At 29.0% G+C, this 23,387-nt stretch overlaps 1 protein-coding gene across 1 annotated transcript in view; it reads left to right on the top strand.

Moving 5' to 3' along the window:
* Lmpt (Limpet) overlaps positions 1-23,387 on the top strand; it is a 335,549-nt gene that overhangs the window by 124,654 nt on the left and 187,508 nt on the right. The window contains exon 3 of the mRNA XM_065502735.1: positions 8,412-8,497. Within this exon, the coding sequence (XP_065358807.1) occupies positions 8,412-8,497 (86 nt within the window). The remainder of the gene's footprint in view (positions 1-8,411; positions 8,498-23,387) is intronic.

Here is a 23,387-nt window from a genome sequence, read left to right as displayed (position 1 = left end):
TAGACAATTTTCTATAGAAAAGTGTCTTTTCTAGACAATTTTCTATAGAAAAGTGTCTTTTCTAGACAATTTTCTATAGAAAAGTGTCTTTTCTAGACAATTTTCTATAGAAAAGTGTCTTTTCTAGACAATTTTCTATAGAAAAGTGTCTTTTCTAGACAATTTTCTATAGAAAAGTGTCTTTTCTAGACAATTTTCTATAGAAAAGTGTCTTTTCTAGACAATTTTCTATAGAAAAGTGTCTTTTCTAGACAATTTTCTATAGAAAAGTGTCTTTTCTAGACAATTTTCTATAGAAAAGTGTCTTTTCTAGAAAATTTTCTATAGAAAAGTGTCTTTTCTAGACAATTTTCTATAGAAAAGTGTCTTTTCTAGAAAATTTTCTATAGAAAAGTGTCTTTTCTAGACAATTTTCTATAGAAAAGTGTCTTTTCTAGAAAATTTTCTATAGAAAAGTGTCTTTTCTAGAAAATTTTCTATAGAAAAGTGTCTTTTCTAGAAAATTTTCTATAGAAAAGTGTCTTTTCTAGAAAATTTTCTATAGAAAAGTGTCTTTTCTAGACAATTTTCTATAGAAAAGTGTCTTTTCTAGAAAATTTTCTATAGAAAAGTGTCTTTTCTAGAAAATTTTCTATAGAAAAGTGTCTTTTCTAGACAATTTTCTATAGAAAAGTGTCTTTTCTAGACAATTTTCTATAGAAAAGTGTCTTTTCTAGACACTTTTCTATAGAAAATTGTCTAGAAAAGACACTTTTCTATAGAAATTTTCTATAGAAAAATGTCTTTTAGAAACAGTTTTCTATAGAAAAATGTCTTTTAGAGACAGTTTTCTATAGAAAAGTTTCTTTTTTTAGACAATTTCTATAGAAAATTTTGAATCCCTAATATTAATAAATGTTCTCACGTTTTAACTACAGTTTATATATTTATTTGGCACAAATACTAAAGATGCCAGATGTTTTACTTTATTGGAATATTTTTTTTCGAATTTCTCATTTTTTAAATTTTGGAATTTAATTGTATGTAAACGATTTTTTTATATCTTGACGTAAATCTGCTGAGGGATCTTTAACAGACAAATGTATTTTTGAGCTATCTGGCTAAGTTGGAATAAAAAAGGTGTGAAATAGGTTTTCGTTTATATCTGTGCCATTTAATGACCGATTGAGCAGATATCTGGATCAAATTTTAATTGCTTCCCTTTCAGTAGAGATTCAGTAATGTTTTATTTATACTTTTGCTACTAAAGATCAGCAAAAGTGGCTAAAAGTGGATCCAAAATTGACTACGATTTAAAAGATTTTAACAAAGAATAAACATTTCAAACTAAAGAATGCGAATTTTACAAACAAATTTAATTTCACAAATAAAAATTCCCTAAAAACTTGTAAACATAGCTGCATCTTAAGATATCTTTGGGATTATTACATCTCGTCTAGTAATAACAAGCTGGCATCCTCATTTTAATTTCGCTTGCAATTGTCTTTGCGTGTATTTCTGTTTGTTTGCATGTGTTTATGTGTTTATAAGTCTTTCTATCGTGCACATTGACGGCACAATTTCCGTTCAAAGTTCACGCTAAAAATCGATGACCTACATCCGGTTAAATGGTTGACAATAAATGGTGCCGCTTTAACAAGAGCAACAACAACAAAAAACATCAATAAAAATCATGTTTGTAGTTGTCTTTTCTTTTTGCTAAAAATAAGAATAACAATATTTTTCTCTTTGTCTATAAGTGTAAGTATCAGAGAGAGTCAGGGAGGGGAATGTCAATGTTAAGTTTTATTTATTGTAAATTTATCCAGTACATGATATTGTTTCTTAGTTTTCTTTTATATTAAACTGCTAAAGTCTTTCTAGTCTAAGTCATTAAACATTTGAAAATCTATATTTTCCATTCCTGATGAAGTATCAGGTTGTTTGCTACAATTACAAGTACTAAATACGTTCAAACATACATCTGAACATTTCAAATCATTGTGTTGGAATTTTCTTGTGCATTTAAACGTAAGTAATACATTTTTATACCCTTCAGCTTCGTGAGAAGGGTATATATAAGTTTGTCATTCCGTTTGTAATTTCTACATTTTTCATTTCCGACCCTATAAAGTATATATATTCTGGATCCTTATAGATAGCGGAGTCGATTAAGCCATGTCCGTCTGTCTGTCTGTCTGTCTGTCTGTCTGTCTGTCTGTCTGTCTGTCTGTCTGTCCGTCTGTCTGTCTGTTGAAATCAATTTTCTGAAGGCCCCAGATATCTCCGGGATCCAAATCTTCAACAATTCTGTCAGACATACTTTCGAGAATTTTGCTATTTAAAATCAGCAAAATCCGTCCATAAATAACGGAGATATGAGCAAAAATCCGAGACAACCTCTGAAAATTTCATCAAAAAACACAATGTATTGCATGCTTTGACAAAAAAACAACAAAACGTATGTTTGGATGTGCAAGTTTTGTGTATTTTATTTTTTTTTTGTGTTTTGTTTCTTTTGGCATTGTTGTTGTTTTTTATACAACTAAACGTTTGTTTGGTTGTGTGTTGGTTTTTTTTACAAAAAAGCAACAAAACGTATGCTTGGTTGTGCATGCTTTGCGTATTTTGTTTTTTTGTGTGTTTTGTTTCTTTTGGCGTTGTTGTTGTTTTTTATACAACTAAACGTTTGTTTGGTTGTGTGTTGGTTTTTTGACAAAAAAGCAACAAATCGTATGTTTGGACAAAAAAGCAACAAATCGTATGTGTGTTTTGTTTCTTTTGGCGTTGTTGTTTTTTATACAATTAAACGTATGTTTGGACGTGTGTTGGTTTCATTGGCTTGCGTATTTTGTTTTTTCTTTTGGTGTTTTTTCGTTTGGCGTTGTTGTTGTTTTTTGTGTTCTTGATAAATTTAGGATGCTGTACGCTGAAAGTGGGCAATGTACATACATACATATATACTAATTATAAAAAATAATAATGCATCCACAACAAAGCTGAAGGGTATATAAGATTCGGCATAGCCGAATATAGCACTCTTACTTGTTTTTTTATTTATTTATCTGTGAATTCTTTTTTTTTTAATAGAAAAAAATCCAATGCTTTGAAAATTAAAAAAAATAAAGCGGTTGTTGTCTAGTGGCTGGTGTTGTTTGCTTGTACTTATTAGACATTTCGTCTTTGGCATTGAATATTGGCAAAGAATATTGTTGTTACGCTTGTGATTTGAGCCGCATTTAATAATGAAACTGAAACGAACACACAGCCAAAGCAAAAGCCAAGGAAACCAAGAATTAGGAATCTGACTACAAAAGGCAAATGTGATCTAAATTGAAAAGAACAAACAAAAAATAACATAAATCCAAAAAAAAAATATTCTAACGAAGGTTTTTATGTATTATTGATTAAGCGTTGTAGACAGAGGATAACAAGTATGAATATAAACATAGAATAGATAGATATTCAGATACCCTAGAGATGTGAAAGACAATTTTCTATAGAATACAGTCTCCTATAGACAATTTTCTATAGAAAACGGTCTCCTATAAACAATTTTCTATAGAAAACAGTCTCCTATAGACAATTTTCTATAGAAAACAGTCTCCTATAGACAATTTTCTATAGAAAACAGTCTCCTATAGACAATTTTCTATAGAAAACAGTCTCCTATAGACAATTTTCTATAGAAAACAGTCACCTATAGACAATTTTCTATAGAAAACAGTCTCCTATAAACAATTTTCTATAGAAAACAATCTCCTATAGACAATTTTCTATAGAAAACAGTCTCCTATAGACAATTTTCTATAGAAAACAGTCTCCTATAGACAATTTTCTATAGAAAACAGTCTCCTATAGACAATTTTCTATAGAAAACAGTCTCCTATAGACAATTTTCTATAGAAAACAGTCACCTATAGACAATTTTCTATAGAAAACAGTCTCCTATAAACAATTTTCTATAGAAAACAATCTCCTATAGACAATTTTCTATAGAAAACAGTCTCCTATAGACAATTTTCTATAGAAAACAGTCTCCTATAGACAATTTTCTATAGAAAACAGTCTCCTATAGACAATTTTCTATAGAAAACAGTCTCCTATAGACAATTTTCTATAGAAAACAGTCTCCTATAGACAATTTTCTATAGAAAACAGTCTCCTATAGACAATTTTCTATAGAAAACAGTCACCTATAGACAATTTTCTATAGAAAACAGTCTCCTATAAACAATTTTCTATAGAAAACAATCTCCTATAGACAATTTTCTATAGAAAACAGTCACCTATAGACAATTTTCTATAGAAAACGGTCTCCTATAAACAATTTTCTATAGATAACAGTCTCCTATAGACAATTTTCTATAGAAAACAGTCTCCTATAGACAATTTTCTATAGAAAACAGTCTCCTATAGACAATTTTCTATAGAAAACAGTCTCCTATAGACAATTTTCTATAGAAAACAGTCACCTATAGACAATTTTCTATAGAAAACAGTCTCCTATAAACAATTTTCTATAGAAAACAATCTCCTATAGACAATTTTCTATAGAAAACAGTCTCCTATAGACAATTTTCTATAGAAAACAGTCTCCTATAGACAATTTTCTATAGAAAACAGTCTCCTATAGACAATTTTCTATAGAAAACAGTCTCCTATAGACAATTTTCTATAGAAAACAGTCTCCTATAGACAATTTTCTATAGAAAACAGTCACCTATAGACAATTTTCTATAGAAAACAGTCTCCTATAAACAATTTTCTATAGAAAACAATCTCCTATAGACAATTTTCTATAGAAAACAGTCTCCTATAGACAATTTTCTATAGAAAACAGTCTCCTATAGACAATTTTCTATAGAAAACAGTCTCCTATAGACAATTTTCTATAGAAAACAGTCACCTATAGACAATTTTCTATAGAAAACAGTCTCCTATAAACAATTTTCTATAGAAAACAATCTCCTATAGACAATTTTCTATAGAAAACAGTCTCCTATAGACAATTTTCTATAGAAAACAGTCTCCTATAGACAATTTTCTATAGAAAACAGTCTCCTATAGACAATTTTCTATAGAAAACAGTCTCCTATAGACAATTTTCTATAGAAAACAGTATCCTATAGACAATTTTCTATAGAAAACAGTCTCCTATAGACAATTTTCTATAGAAAACAGTCTCCTATAGACAATTTTCTATAGAAAACAGTCTCCTATAGACAATTTTCTATAGAAAACAGTCTCCTATAGACAATTTTCTATAGAAAACAGTCACCTATAGACAATTTTCTATAGAAAACAGTCTCCTATAGACAATTTTCTATAGAAAACAGTCTCCTATAGACAATTTTCTATAGAAAACAGTCTCCTATAGACAATTTTCTATAGAAAACAGTCTCCTATAGACAATTTTCTATAGAAAACAGTCACCTATAGACAATTTTCTATAGAAAACAGTCTCCTATAAACAATTTTCTATAGAAAACAATCTCCTATAGACAATTTTCTATAGAAAACAGTCTCCTATAGACAATTTTCTATAGAAAACAGTCTCCTATAGACAATTTTCTATAGAAAACAGTCTCCTATAGACAATTTTCTATAGAAAACAGTCTCCTATAGACAATTTTCTATAGAAAACAGTATCCTATAGACAATTTTCTATAGAAAACAGTCTCCTATAGACAATTTTCTATAGAAAACAGTCTCCTATAGACAATTTTCTATAGAAAACAATCTCCTATAGACAATTTTCTATAGAAAACAATCTCCTATAGACAATTTTCTATAGAAAACAGTCTCCTATAGACAATTTTCTATAGAAAACAGTCTCCTATAGACAATTTTCTATAGAAAACAGTCTCCTATAGACAATTTTCTATAGAAAACAGTCTCCTATAGACAATTTTCTATAGAAAACAGTCTCCTATAGACAATTTTCTATAGAAAACAGTCTCCTATAGACAATTTTCTATAGAAAACAGTCTCCTATAGACAATTTTCTATAGAAAACAGTCTCCTATAGACAATTTTCTATAGAAAACAGTCTCCTATAGACAATTTTCTATAGAAAACAGTCACCTATAGACAATTTTCTATAGAAAACAGTCTCCTATAAACAATTTTCTATAGAAAACAGTCTCCTATAGACAATTTTCTATAGAAAACAGTCTCCTATAGACAATTTTCTATAGAAAACAGTCTCCTATAGACAATTTTCTATAGAAAACAGTCTCCTATAGACAATTTTCTATAGAAAACAGTCTCCTATAGACAATTTTCTATAGAAAACAGTCACCTATAGACAATTTTCTATAGAAAACAGTCTCCTATAAACAATTTTCTATAGAAAACAATCTCCTATAGACAATTTTCTATAGAAAACAGTCTCCTATAGACAATTTTCTATAGAAAACAGTCTCCTATAGACAATTTTCTATAGAAAACAGTCTCCTATAGACAATTTTCTATAGAAAACAGTCACCTATAGACAATTTTCTATAGAAAACAGTCTCCTATAAACAATTTTCTATAGAAAACAATCTCCTATAGACAATTTTCTATAGAAAACAGTCTCCTATAGACAATTTTCTATAGAAAACAGTCTCCTATAGACAATTTTCTATAGAAAACAGTCTCCTATAGACAATTTTCTATAGAAAACAGTCTCCTATAGACAATTTTCTATAGAAAACAGTCTCCTATAGACAATTTTCTATAGAAAACAGTCTCCTATAGACAATTTTCTATAGAAAACAGTCTCCTATAGACAATTTTCTATATATTTTCTACAGTATCCTATAGACAATTTTCTATAGAAAACAGTCTCCTATAGACAATTTTCTATAGAAAACAGTCTCCTATAGACAATTTTCTATAGAAAACAGTCTCCTATAGACAATTTTCTATAGAAAACAATCTCCTATAGACAATTTTCTATAGAAAACAATCTCCTATAGACAATTTTCTATAGAAAACAGTCTCCTATAGACAATTTTCTATAGAAAACAGTCTCCTATAGACAATTTTCTATAGAAAACAGTCTCCTATAGACAATTTTCTATAGAAAACAGTCTCCTATAGACAATTTTCTATAGAAAACAGTCTCCTATAGACAATTTTCTATAGAAAACAGTCTCCTATAGACAATTTTCTATAGAAAACAGTCTCCTATAGACAATTTTCTATAGAAAACAGTCTCCTATAGACAATTTTCTATAGAAAACAGTCTCTTATAGACAATTTTCTATAGAAAACAGTCTCCTATAGACAATATTCTATAGAAAACAGTCTCCTATAGACAATTTTCTATAGAAAACAGTCTCCTATAGACAATTTTCTATAGAAAACAGTCTCCTATAGACAATTTTCTATAGAAAACAGTCTCCTATAGACAATTTTCTATAGAAAACAGTCTCCTATAGACAATTTTCTATAGAAAACAGTCTCCTATAGACAATTTTCTATAGAAAACAGTCTCCTATAGACAATTTTCTATAGAAAACAGTCTCCTATAGACAATTTTCTATAGAAAACAGTCTCCTATAGACAATTTTCTATAGAAAACAGTCTCCTATAGACAATTTTCTATAGAAAACAGTCTCCTATAGACAATTTTCTATAGAAAACAGTCTCCTATAGACAATTTTCTATAGAAAACAGTCTCCTGTAGACAATTTTCTATAGAAAACAGTCTCCTATAGACAATTTTCTATAGAAAACAGTCTCCTATAGACAATTTTCTATAGAAAACAGTCTCCTATAGACAATTTTCTATAGAAAACAGTCTCCTATAGACAATTTTCTATAGAAAACAGTCTCCTATAGACAATTTTCTATAGAAAACAGTCTCCTATAGACAATTTTCTATAGAAAACAGTCTCCTGTAGACAATTTTCTATACAAATTTCTATTGAAGGCTGTCTTATACAGAAAAGTGTCTAGAGAAAACTCTCTGTTATAGAATATTTTCTAGAGAAATCTGTCTGTTATAGACAGTTATCTATGGGAAGTGTCTTTTTATAGTAGTATTCATGAGTATACTTGTTTTGATAGAACGATATTACTCATACGTTAATAGCTCTCCAAATATATATATTTTTTTTGTTATTTTTTCCTACTGTACTGACACATTACATGACAAGACAACATTTAACACAATGTAATATACAATAATTAAATTTCCTTTGTTGCTGCCATCTACTACTTACTATTTTATGCTACATGTCCTTTTACATAATAATAATAATTTTTAATATTATTTTTAAACATTTATGATGTCAGTCCTCATCAAACATTGCACTGTAACTTCTCTCATATTCTTAACGTGTGATTGTGTTCCCTTTTAGGAGGACTGTCGTGTAAATATACCGGTCTGTTATTATGAGTAATTAAAGTAATTTTTTTTAATTTTTTTTTACTTACAGGGTGTCATTATACGTGAAGTAGAGGATGGTGTACGGTGTGAACAATGCATAACAAATTGTCCAGGATTTGCTGCGCACGATTGGAGGTAAGAAAGATTTTATATGGCTCCTTTTATACCTTCACAAATATAACAAGATACACAGTGGTTAGAAATTAAAATTGGAATTTTAAATAGAACAAATCCGTCTTTTTCACAAAGTGTCTAAAAGGTGCAAATTTTCCCCTCCTAAGATAACATTATATTAAAGTAACAGGTCCTCTACATATAAAATATTACAAATAAAAGCATCCCCTATTCCCAAATGAACCAATCAATGAGTTAGTTCTGAGATAGTTTTATTTCCTCTAGCGCATGTAAGGATGCTTGAGACGACAAGTCGATTAACCCCACATTCTTTATTTTATATTTGAATACGCAAGTCCACTTTTTGTTGGGTAATTGTTATCAAAAAAATTATTTAAAACTTAAGCATTAACACCTCTAAATAACAAAATTATAATTATTGAATAATAAATAAAAATTGTTTATTGCCATTCAATCTACACCACTGTGCGAAATCACTGTTAATAAAGGATGCTATAGTTAGTAGCGAATTAAGAAGGTTGTTTATAGTAAATTATTACTTGTAATTGAGTTACACAAGACTAAAAACTGCAAACACAAAGAGAATTCCCATCACACTTCATTACTCACTTGTTTTTTTTATTATTAATTTGTTTAAATAACACATCATAAATTTAATTAATAACTGCGGATGTATTTAATTTATTTAAGGGTAAAATAAAAGTTTTTAAAAATGGAATTTAAGGGAAGATGAAATTTATTTTACATAGAACAAATAATACATAAACAAATTACAATATTTTACATATTTGATAAATTAATGCTAATATACGAATCACCCTGAGAAATCCTTAACTATTTCCACATTTTTACAAGTCTTTTAACAATATTATGATTGCGGGGACCATAGTATGTTTTAGTTAGCATTCACATGATTATAGTAATCATGTATATGGTTGAAGTAAATAAATAATGTTTATAACAATCATGTTCATAATCCCACAACAATACAATATGGTGAAGTATTACATCATAGAAATGGTTGCCACAAACATATGCTTAATGACTACAATCATATATTTGATTGCTACAAACATGTTAATGGTTACTCAAATATATTATGGTTGCCGCAATCGTATAAATTACACTGTGCAACAGCATTTTTGGAACAGAATCGCTATTCTATTCGCTATAATTCTGAAAAAAAATTTCTAACCACCAGGCAAAATTAAAAAGCTCTTGACCTAAAACTGATAACCTACCTATATTTTAAATATCAGCTCATTCGAATCATAAATAGATTTTTTTGTTGATTTTTTTTAAAAAATGTGAGACCCAAGGTGAGTGTAATTTTGCTAATTAAGCGTAAAGAGCTTTATTTACAACTTTGGTATCTTTGGAGACCCCCACTGAAATTTTCCGGATAAAATTTTCGTAGAATATTTTAATCCTTAAATGTCCTTTCTGAAAGGACTTTTTTTGATTTTCTCGAAAAAAAATTTAAAATTTACCCTTAAAGAGAGGAGCTACAGGCTTAAGATCTTCCAAAATTATCCCCATGAAATACCACATTATAACTCTGACAACAAGAATTCTCTTAGACATTAACTTACAACATTTTTATACCCTACCTACCACCATAGTGGGGAGGGTATTATGCGTTTGTGCAGATGTTTGTAACGCCCAAAAATATTAGTCTGACACCCAACATAAAGTATACCGATCGACTTAGAATAACTTTCTGAGTCGATTAAATTATGTCCGTCCGTCCGTCTGGCTGGCTGGTCGGCTGGCTGTCCATGTAAACCTTGTGCGCAGAGTACAGGTCGCAATTTTGAAGATATCTCGATCAAATTTGGTACATATAATTTGTTCGGCCTAAGGACTATTGACACTGGCAGAAATCGGTCCATTATTTCATGCAAATGTCCTCCCGAAGTTGGACTTGATCGGTCATAAATGTTTAATTTATATAGGTATCTACACAAATTTTTCTCCAAATAAGTTTTATATCTACGAAATTCATTTCACCATATTTTATTATGATCGGTCCATGCCATTAGTCATGGCTCCTATATAAGACCCGCTTCCGAAAATCACTTTAAAATGCATAAATCCCCTAAAAATTTTGGTATACACATAAAATTCAACACAAATAACTTTAATATAGACATGAATCGCACGACCTAATTTCATGGCGATCGCTCCATAATTAGTCATAGCTCCCATATAAAGCCAATTTCCGAAAATCACTTTAACGAGCATAAATCTCATCAAAAAGTTGGTATAAACATAAAATTCAACGCAAATAACTTTCATATAGACATACAGTGACGGACATTACAGTAGAATCACTATCAATATTTCATTTAAAACTAGGAGCAATCATAAGGATTGGTGTGGGCCAGAAAATATAAACAAGTGGCAAAATGTGTTGTGGACGGACGAAACGATCATTAATTTAATTGGTAGTGATGATAAGACATGGGTTAGACGTCCAAAAGGCAAAAACCAAAAACGTTTAAACATGGTTGGGGAAATATTATTATATGGGGATGCTTTTCTTGGTATTGCGTTGGTCCAATTTATTGGATTAAAGAAAATATGGATAAGCACTTGTATGTAAATATTTTGGAGAATGTTATAAAGCCACATGCAGAATGGAATATGCCCTTAAAATGGCTCTTCCAGCAAGATAATGACCCAAAGCACACATCAGGTCTTGGCAAAAAATGTTTTTTATATAACAAAATTCATGTTATGGAATGGCCGTCTCAATAACCAGACTTAAATCCCATGAAAAATAGTAAAAGACAAACTCGTACCTGAAAAATTGAAAAACAAGGAAGAACTTTGGCAGAAAATTCAGGCAATTTCCCGATCTACATGCGAAAGTTTGTTAAATTCAATCCCCAAAAGATTTGATGCTGTTATTAGAAATAATTGATATGCAACAAAATATTAAGAAAACAACGAATTCTTATGATGATTTTTTTATTTTTAATCATTTTAAGACTGATTGATTCTATTTGAATGTCGCATATTTTATTTAGTATTTTAGATTTGACATCGTTTTTAACATAAGAATGTGTTATTTTTTTATTTTGTTTTTTTCTATTTATTGTTTACGTTATGAGCATTAATATATAATGAACAAATTTTAATCAAATTCATATGTAGTGATTCTATTGTATTGTCCGTCACTGTAAATAACATGATCTAATTTCATGGCGATCGGTCCATAATTAGTCATAGCTCCCATCATAGCACTCTTCCGAAATTCATTCACGAAAATAAATTATTGAAATTTTAAGAGAAAAATGATTTTGCTCATTTAATTAGTGTAGGGTATTATATGATCGGGCTTGACCGACCATACTTTCTTACTTGTTTTCAATTAGTATAATGCTCCCTTCGATCAAAAAATTAAAACTTTGACCCACTGTAAAAAAATTTAGACCAGCTGGACTATAAGTTTATTATACAAAAATGATCTATTCAATATGGCCTTTCAGAAGTATAGGGTCGCTATTATGTTCCAATCAAAAAGTCTCAATTTGTTGGAAAGTGTTATTACAGTGACCATAATATTATTGAAAAACTTGTAAAAATTTTCGATTGGTTATGGTACACATGTACAACTATATTTTTCCTATGCGTGCAGGAAAATATTCTCAGAAAAAAGGCTATACTCAAACAGAACTTTGTCATGTTATGCCATTGCAATGTGACCAAAGTGTTGGGATGAGCCAATATCATCGTTTCGTAAATCTGGAAACTTAAAGTTAAATAATTATATGTTTTTCTATAGATGTATTAACAGAATTTATTAGAAATGTGTTGACGTAGCCACTTTTAATTTCTAATGATATTTACTATATGAATGAATTTCTATATAAACTTTCTATTTTTAATACATTTGTACAATAACTTTTCAAACGGTATTCTTTAAAAGTAATTTAACACCATACGGTCATGGTCAGCTGCATGATCTAAATGTTCTTTCTCATTTAATGCATTTAATAAACAATACAAATGACATGGAATGAAGAACATAAGTCACACGTGACATTCGGTGAACTAAGGAGAGCATATGTTTTTCTCAATTCATGTATTTTCATGAAACTTATTATTTTGAAAATAATTCCTAACCTAACCTGTATTTACATGGGCTCAAAGCTGACCTCCGGCCTACTATTAATAAATCAATTATCCCGAATGTCAAGAAATTTAAATAGTACCTGAAAATATCTACAAGAAACATGTGTATCGGGTATTTCCTTTACGTCCTTAATTTCTACAAATAGATATGAATCAGTGCTTAGTTACTTAATGAGTAAAAATATTTGATAATTTTTGCCCATAGATATTGATTTCAAATCAATTTGTTGAAATTACGGGCATTAGTTCAAGAAATTTTTGCGACGAATTTTTTTTTTAAAGTTTTGCTGACTTTTTTTCGTTTTTTTTATGTCCGCGTCTTTTTGAATTCACCAGCTCTTAACTGGAAGGGAAACACTGCTCCTGTCAACAAGCATTTGTCAATTGACTCCTGTCAAGATGCGTCATTTTGTTTGTGTTTGACAGCCATTGATAGCAGACTATCGCGTGACTTGTGGAAAAAAGTGAATTTCGTATGCTCATTTTATTTGGAAAAACTCATCACTCATTCCAATGCTAAGCTTGATAAATATTATGGGAACTCTGCACCATTAATTTCAATGGTAAACAAGAGATTTGCAGAATTTCATTCTGGCCATCAAGCACGAAGGATGCCGAAAGTTCTGCACGTCCTCTTGAACTCTCTGCACCCGAAACAATTGAAAAAATTAATGATTTGATGTCGGCCGATTGTAGATTGAAATTGCGAGATATTGTCATCATAGTCATCTCACATGGTTCAGTGGTTTTAATATTAATTGATAATAATATGAGAAAGGTTTCCGCAATTGTGTAAAAACTATGGACGAATTTTTCGTAGTTTTTTAATGAGGATTTGAAAAACAAACCACTGCATTTGACCAAGAAAAAAGTTCTTTTTCACCATTACAATCTCAAGAGGAGACTCTAGTCTCGTCTGTAGAAGAGACTCTAGTCTCGTCTGTAGAAGAGACTCTAGTCTCGTCTGTAGAAGAGACTCAAGTCTCGTTTGTAGATGAGACTCTTGTCTCGTCTGAAGAGGAGACCCTTGTCTCGTCTGAAGAGGAGACCCTTGTCTCGTCTGAAGAGGAGACCCTTGTCTCGTCTGAAGAGGAGACCCTTGTCTCGTCTGAAGAGGAGACCCTTGTCTCGTCTATAGAAGAGACCCTTGTCTCGCGTGTAGAGGAGACCCTAGTCTCGCATATAGTGGAAACTCTAGTCTCATCTGTAGAGGAGATTCTAGTCTCGCATCTGGAGGAGACTCTAAACTCGTTTCTAGAAGGGTCTCGCCTGTAGAGGAGACTCTTGTCTCGCCTGTAGAGGAGAACCTTGTCTCGTCTATAGATGAGACTCTTGTCTCGTCTATAGATGAGACTCTTGTCTCGTCTATAGATGAGACTCTTGTCTCGTCTGTAGAGGAGACTCTTGTCTCGTCTGTAGAGGAGACTCTAGTCTCGTCTGTAGATGAGACTCTAGTCTCGTCTGTAGATGAGATCCTTGTCTTGTCTATAGATGAGAAGCTTGTCTTGTCTATAGATGAGAACCTTGTCTTGTCTATAGATGAGAACCTTGTCTTGTCTGTAGAGGAGACTATTGTCTCGTCTGTAGAGGAGACTATTGTCTCGTCTATAGATGAGACTCTTGTCTCGTCTATAGATGAGACTCTTGTCTCGTCTATAGATGAGACTCTTGTCTCGTCTATAGATGAGACTCTTGTCTCGTCTATAGATGAGACTCTTGTCTCGTCTATAGATGAGACTCTTGTCTCGTCTATAGATGAGACTCTTGTCTCGTCTATAGATGAGACTCTTGTCTCGTCTATAGATGAGACTCTTGTCTCGTCTATAGATGAGACTCTTGTCTCGTCTATAGATGAGACTCTTGTCTCGTCTATAGATGAGACTCTTGTCTCGTCTATAGATGAGACTCTTGTCTCGTCTATAGATGAGACTCTTGTCTCGTCTATAGATGAGACTCTTGTCTCGTCTATAGATGAGACTCTTGTCTCGTCTATAGATGAGACTCTTGTATAGATGAGACTCTTGTCTGGAGGAGAGTCTAGTCTTGCCTCTAGAGGAGACTCTTGTCTCGTCTCTGGAGGAGAGTCAGGTACATGTTGTGCCAAAAAAGAACCGTTTTCTCCCCTAAAGTGTTCGAATTTAAAATTTTTTAAATAGATAAAGATGTATTTCAACTGTCTTTGGTATCTGTATTAGTTTAGTAGGTAAAAGGCTACCGAATATATCAGTTTATATACCCTAAACCTTCGAATTTTTAAAAATCCCTTCTTAGGTGATCCGGTAACACTTTTTGGTGGTCCGGTACTTCAAAACAAACTTCATTCTCTCACTCAAATATATGTATAAACAAAACCTTGAACTTGACAAATTCAAGCAATTTATTTGTTTTATTTTCTTGAAATCGTTTATAAAAATATTAAATATCATAGAAACTTTTGCTAAACCAATTGAAATTTTGTATTAATGAGGGAGGGTGCTGCTGTTGGTTGTTCAAATTTATTCAAGAGTGTGTGTTATTTCTATTTGAAATGTTTTTGTGGTTTATGGAATGAATGTTTTTGCAACAAATATAAACTTCAAAGGCTGAGAATATTTGGCAATAAAAAAATATTTATAATGAAATTTTTACCTGATTATTGATCTAATAATATTTTATTTAATTAAAGAGATTTAAATAAAGTGAATTTATGTTGAGGGTTTTAGTTTGGAGTCAAAAAATTAAATTATTAGTTTATAATTTAAGAAATTGAAAAAGTAAAGCTATTGAAATCATTTTGTAAAAGTTATTTATTTAAAGGCATTATAATGTTTAATAACTTTAAAACAGTTTAAACTAAATCGTATGGTTTTGTTTAAGTTTCAATTGAAATTGATTTCTATGTGTTCAATTGAGTTTATGGTTTTCTTTTACAGTACATAACATTTGTTCATATATTTTAACAGTTTAATTACTGTTACTAGCAAAGCTTTCCTGCACAATACTGTTAAAATAAAAGCTTTTATTCTCCAGTTGCTGGCCAATTGCAATAGGTGGCTCTGTTAGCTGTGTATTTCCGGTTGGTTTGGTACTACATATTGAAGAATACATTTTTGAAAAAAGCTTTATTGTTTTCTTAAAAACATCATTAATAAATAAACAAAAAAGCACATTGAATCTAATTTTTATTGTTATTACTTAATAAATTATTATTTTCTTTTTTACTTTGGGCAAATCAAACAAATCGATTAAATTATAATAATAAAAATATAAGATTAATTGAAATTTACATTTAAATTTTTTAGGAAACATTAAGATTTTTTGTACTTGTGTCTTCTTTATTTGTTTTATAAAAAAAACAATTGAAATTATTTTGTTTAATTATTGTTCAAAAAATACTTTGAATTCATATTTTAAACAAGGTGCAGGCGTACGTGCAACATGTTTCCATTTGATTTTGGCCAAAACGTGTGTAGTTTTGCTAATAAAAATAATAATTATTAGAACAACAATATAAAAACGTATTTGCAAATGTTGTTATAGTTTTTTTTTTCTTATTTTCATTTAAATTTTTCTGAGGTGCAAATATAAATATGGAATGAAAATAAACAAATGGTATGATTTTATTGTATTTTTTTGGGGTTGAGAAAAATTCTTATAGAAATGAGAAAATTTTGGAAAGTAAGACATTTTAAGTACAAGTAAAATATAAACAAGAAATAGAATTTTTCAAATTTAAATAAAATATACGAGGGTGGGTCAAAGTCTGTGTCTATTTAAATGAAACCCAGGTTTATGGATAAACAATTATTTTATTTTTCAACATAGTCTCCTTTGAGCTTTAAGCACTTTGTCCAACGTTTCCATAATTTTTTTTATCCCTTCCAAAATATAAGATTTTTTGAGGTCATAAAAATAGGTATTTGTTTGCGAAATTATTTAATTTCTTCAGTTTTAGGAAACATTAAATAGTTACTCGGGGCTAAAACCGTAGAATAGATCGGATGAGGGAGCAATTCGTAGCCTATTTCATGGATTTTGCCATGTATGCACTCTTGTATTGTCTGGTGAAAAATAACTTTTTTCTTGGCCAAATGCGGTATTTTTTTGTGCCGATTTTGACACGGAAATATCGACAAGGCCAGCCAAAAAAGTTTGAAGGCCAAGAATTTGAGGTATTACTCCATGAAGGTTGTTGTAAAACTCAACAAGAGCTAGCAAAATCATTGGGAGCTACTCAATCATCAATTACAAAACCTATGGTAGCAGCAGGATTATGGTTTTTAATTGCCCGACCTTTTTTGATTCCCGGTAATCGGGAAATTTTTTTCTACATTCCCGGGTACCCGGCTATTCCCGAAATATATAATGATACTGTAAATTAGGAATATTATAGCCAAATTTCACATAAAAACTTAGTGTTATAATTATTAAATATCAGAGCTTCGAATTAATTAATAAAATTTGAGCTTAATTCACTAAAATCTTAATCAGTAATTAATTAAATAATTAACAGAATGTATTCCAACTTTGAATGATTCAAGTTTTGTTAAATCCTTTACAAAATTAATTGAAAAAATTGTCTTAAGCCTTTTTGTACTAGATTTGAATTTAAGAAAAATTTAATCATTTAATAAATTTTTTAATGATTGAATAAGAAATAATTTCTATAAATAATGAATTCACTTTTTAAATTTTCATACGAAAAACCCCAAATAAATAATAATAATAATAAGCGGTCTATTTTTGCCAAGATATAAGCAAAAAACTGTAAAAAACTTTTTAATTTTTTTTGGTGAAAAAAACAGTTCTAACTTGTTTTCTATGTATTTTCGTCAGTTTTTAATTCCCGGGATTCCCGACTAAAAATCCCGGGAATCGGGTAGTAAAAAATTGGGAAAATTCCCGGGAAATTTGTACCGGGAATTCTAGCGATAAAAACCCTATGCGGTATTCATCCAAAATCAGGGAAATTGGATACTACACGAATTGAAGCCGAGAGACCTTGAAAGATTTTGTATGTGCAAAATTATGTTTGAATGCTATAAAAGAAAATCATGTTTGTAGCGAATCATTACTTGCGATGAAGAATGGATCCATTACGATAACCCGATGCGTAAGAAATCATTCGTGAAGCCCGGCAAGCCAGCCGAATCGAAATCAAAATATCGATGGCCCTAAGGTAATGCTCTGTATTTGGTGAGAGCAAAAGTGTCTTATCTATTACTAGCTGACCAGGTGCGCTTCGCCACCCCAATAGAAAATTCAAAAAAAGTATCCATGAGAATAAAGAAAAAGTACCATGAAGTATGTCCTGGAATTTTCACTCACTTAGGACCATATACCCCCACTTGTGGTTTCCCACTCACTCGGGTTCATATAAGCTTTATTTCATGTTTCTAGGTCCTTTGGTGAAGAAATTGCAAAAAGTACCATTCGAATAAAGAAAAAGTACCAAAAAGTACACACCTAGAATTCTCACTCACTTAGGACCATATACGCTTAATTTCATGATTCTAAGTCCATTGTTATAGAAAATTCGAAAAGTACTATTAGAAGTATAACAAGTAAGAGAGCTACAAATATTCGGCTGTGCCGAATCTTATATACCCTTTGTTATTTTAAATTTTTTTAAATTTTAAAATTTTTTTTTAAAATTCTTAAAATTTTTTTTTTGTTTTTTTAATTTTTTTTTTTTTAAAAAATTCGGGTTAAAATTTTTTTTTCCGATTTTGACCCATTGTAGGTCCAACTTACTATGGTCTTATATACGTCGTTGCAAATGTCTTTGAAATATCTATCATTAGATATCCATATTGTCTATATTAATGTCTTAGTAATCCAGATATAGGTCAAAAATCGAGGTTGTCTTGGTTTTTTCCTCATATCTCAGCCATTTGTGGACCGATTTTGCTGATTTTAAATAGAAAAATTCTTGAAAGCATGTCTGACAGAATTATTGAAAATTTGGACCCCGAAGATATCTGGGTTCTTCAGAAAATTGATTTCAACTGACAGACAGACGGACGGACATGGCTTAATCGACTCCGCTATCTCTAAGGATCCAGAATATATATACTTTATAGGGTCGGAAATGAAAAATGTAGAAATTACAAACGGAATGACAAACTTATATATACCCTTCTCACGAAGGTGAAGGGTATAAAAAGTACCAAAAAGTATACCCCTAGAATTCTCACTCACTAGGACCATATATGCTTAATTTCATGTTTCTAAGTACATTCCCAGTATGCAACATTTCGAGTCAGTTTTTTTTATCGAACTTATTTCGAATTAAAATCGAAAATATGAATTTATTATGATGCTCTATCCAATCTACATTTTTTAGAATATCGTATTTCAATATTTTATAGAAATGGCGAATAATGTTCGAGTTTTTTTTAATGTTAAATTTTATTTTTAAACAAATTGACAAATTCATATACATACATATTATTCTTTTGTCAATTTGTGAGAAAATAAAATTTTATTTCTAATCCTATCAATAACATATTCATAAAAATAAGTTTAACACGAAAAATGGATCAAAGACGTCTTAAAAGAAAAGCGCAGCCAATTATGGATGTTGTTTTTGACAATTCGAATCTTCATAATCAGCAAACATCAGAAATATGTGCAGAGTTTATTGCATTTGAAAATGAAAATACATCTAACGCAACATTATTGGATAATAATAAAGGTGTTGAATATGCATTATTTCAAGAAGAAATTTGCTCGATGGTATAAAGTATACGAAATTGTTCATATATTTAATCGAAATCGAATCAATTTAGAATATTTTTAATACCGAAAAAGGTATAGTATATCGATTAAAATTAGAATCAGAATAATAAATAATTTTCGACTCTTTATCGCTCTGCACTCTACTTAGGAAAACACGCACATTCTCGACATTATATCGAAGTCGATATCGATCAAATTTTACGAAAACATGATTCATTTTCGACATAACTTCGAATCATTTTGCATACTGGGATTGTTATAGAAAATTCGAAAATTACTATTAGAAGAATAAATATTATCCCCTGTACCTAAATATTGTCCCCTATTCCTAACACTAACTTCACTCAGATGCATATCAGCTAACTTTAATGTCGATAAGTGAAATACTTTAAAATATTAAAAAAGTACCATTAGGAGAAAAGTACTAATTGCCCTTTTCCCCGATGAACACCCCTCAAGTTTGAAATTTACAAATAATCCATTTTGCCAAAATTGTTTATGCTACAGACAGGTCTCAAAATATTAAAATCTGTGGCAAAAATATGTTTTGAAAAAAAGTACCAAACTGTTTACCCGGATTATGCCCAATATAAACCTTGGCACTCGAGTTCCAAATAACACCCTGTTAGTTAATTTTTGTATGAATACAGAATTGGTTTCTGGTTAAACAAATTTTCAAAATTCAAATAAAATGTATTTTTCCGATTTTATCCCCTTTTTTAGCAATGGGGATTGCGGTGGTAAAATTTTATACAAATAAATTTCTGTATCGTTGTGGGAGCTCATAATAAAATATTCTATGTCAAATTATAGAAAAACATAGTTTATGAAGAAGTACCAAAAATAAACACAATTTTTATCCTTAAGGGTTCGAATTTCCAAAAAGTACCAAACTTATATTTTTTATTTTTTAATAAGTAAAGAATACGATTTAAATTTTGTTTCTATGTTTATTGGTTTAAAAGATACATAGGGTGACAAAAAAGTACCAAAATACAGTTTTTACCCGTTTTCTCCCCTAAAAGGTTCGAATTTCGAAAAAGTACGAAACACCTGTCAGCTTATTTTTTAAATGGAGTAACATGCAAATTTAAGTTTTTTTGTATCTTTATTAGTTTTGCAGATATAAGGTTACCGAATTTACCCGTTTTTACCCTTTTTTACCCCCTAAACGTTCGAATTTCCAAAAATCCCTTCTTAACGGATCGTTTTGGGGAGGGAGTAACCAACAGTTAAAATTTGAAAAATACCGAATTTTTAAACAATTGAAATAATTTCAGCTGGCTCAAGATCTTTTTCAATTGAAAGCATATTTATTATCTACACGTTGAGTGAGATGAAATTTGTATTATTTTATTTTCTCAGCCACTGTATTCGTGCATAAAATTTGCAACAAAACAAAAACCAAAATATTAGACAGATTTTAGCAAAAAATTAATATTGAATGTTTATTGTAAATGTGGTATTTGAAATTAAAATTATACCCTGATCATTGCGAGTAATAATGCTTTATTTGCAAATTTTACAATTATTTCACGTTTATTTGGGTTGGAAATCCAAATTGAAATGGAAAATTGTAAAAATAATTTACAAAACAAAACAAAAAAATAGAATTTGACGTAGACACCTAAATATAAACACATTCTAATTAATTTAAATAAATATAGTTTCATACTGTACACACTTCAGAGAAACAGGTACTGGTATTTAACAGAATAAATATATTTTGGAATTAAATAATTGTATTTTATTTACCAAAGGCTCATACTAGAGTTTTCAAAAAATCGACATGATATTATAAACCATGTTCTCTTTTTGCCAACCACTGGTATAAGTCGTATCTTTTACATTAATAAAGTTTCTCAACTTTGACCCTTCGATTTTGAAAGTTTAACACCTTCATTTTTCAATTTTAAAATTTTGTAGGCATGACTGGTATTTTCTCCAAAAGTTGTTTTTTACAAATATCAAAAATTACGATTGTTTGTTTATTTTTAAAAGGTATTCATTTAATTTTTCTATTTTCCTGAAAAATTAAAACTAATACTACTTTTTAAAAAAGTACTTTTTTTTGCAAATATCAGAAATGCTTAATTTGAAATTAATTTCAAAGTTTAATTTTTTTCTTTTTGTTTAAAAATATTTAAATTTTATTTAATTTGAGACCTTTTTAAACAAGAACTTTTTTGGTACTTTTTTACAATTAACAAAAATCATTATTTTATTTAATTTTTAAAGACTAATGTGGATAAGTTTTGGGATTTTCCCAAAAAAAATAGCAATAAAAGTACTTTTATGCACAACTATTTAAATGCAATTAAAATTGTATCTAAGTTAAATAGAAATAAGATTTTGGAAAAATTAATATGTTATGAATTTTTATAAGAAAATATCAATTTTGACATAATTTTAGTACATTTTTTAAAAAAGTACTTTTTTGGTACTTTTTTTACAATTATCAAAAATCACTAATTTGTTAATGTTTTAATACACTGAAGATTAATTTTTCTAATTTTCTGAAAAAAATCTAAATTTTTGTTCTTTTTAAAAAAATATTTTTTAGTCATTTTTACAATTAACAATATACAAGAATTAGAAATGCTTAATTTGAAATTAATTTCAAAGTACATATTCATGCTTAATTTTTCTTTTTATTTAAAAATATAAACATTTTGTTAAATTTGAGTACTTTTTAAACAAATATTTTTTTGGTACTTTTTTACAATAAACAAAAATCACTATTTTAGTTAATTTTTAAAAGCTAATATGGATAATTTTAGTGATTTTCCAAAAAAAATTAAAAATTTAATACTTTTTTAAAAAGTACTTTTTTGCACTACCAAATGCAGCTAAAATTGTATCTAAGTTAACTAGAAATAAGATTTTGGGAAAAAATAATAAATTTTATTGATATTTATTTGAATTTGAGTACTTTTTAAACAAGTACTTTTTTGGTACTTTTTTACAATTAACAAAAAAGCTATTTTAGTTAATTATTAAAGGTTAATATTTGCGATTTTTCAAAAAATTACAATTTAATACTTTTTACAAAGTACTTTTTTGCACAACCATTCAAATGCAGCTAAAATTGTATCTAAGTTAACTAGAAATAAGCATTTTAAACAATTTATAAATTTTATTGAATTTCTATAAGAAAATATTAATTTTTGGCATAATTTTAGTACTTTTTTATAAAAGTACTTTTTTGGTACTTTTTTACAATTATCCAAAATCTGTTTTAATACCCTGAAGATTAATTTTTCTAATTTTCCGAAAAAAGTCTAATTTTAGTACTTTTAAAAAAATATTTTTTAGTCCTTTTTACAATTAACAATATGTATGTACTACTTATTAAAAAAGTACTTTTTTTTTAGCAAGAATTAGAAATTCTTAATTTCAAAGTATTCAAGCTTAATTTTTCTTTTTATTAAAAAAATAAAAATTTAGTTCAATTTGAGAACTTTTTAAACAAGTTCTTTTTTGGTACTTTTTTACAATTAACAAAAATCATTATTTTAGTTAATTTTGAAAGACTAATGTGGATAAGTTTTGTGATTTTCCAAAAAAATACTTTTTTTAAAAGTACTTTTTTTGCATAATCATGCAAATGCAGCTAAAATTTTAATTAGGTTAACTATAAATAATATTTTGGAAAAATGTATACATTTAATTGAATTTTTATAAGAAAATATAAGTTTTTGCATAATTTTAGTACTTTTTTAAAAAAGTACTTTTTTGGTACTTTTTTACAATTATCAAAAATCACTATATTTGTTAATGTTTTAATATCCTGAAGATTAATTTTTCTAATTTTCCGAAAAAAGTCTTTTAAAAAAAAAATATTTTTTAGTCTTTTTTACAATTAACAATATGTACGTACTACTTATTAAAAAAGTACTTTTTATCAATATCAGAAATTCTTAACTTTAAATTAATTCCAAATTATTTATGTTCCATTTTTCTTTTTATTTAAAAATATAAAAATTTATTTGATTTTGAGTACTTTTTAAACAAGTATTTTTTTGGTACA

Source organism: Calliphora vicina, chromosome 3 (assembly GCF_958450345.1).
Source record: "Calliphora vicina chromosome 3, idCalVici1.1, whole genome shotgun sequence".
Taxonomy (NCBI): Eukaryota; Metazoa; Arthropoda; class Insecta; order Diptera; family Calliphoridae; genus Calliphora; species Calliphora vicina.
The sequence above is the reverse complement of the archived record's forward strand: the minus strand, read 5'-3'. Positions and strand labels throughout refer to the sequence as shown.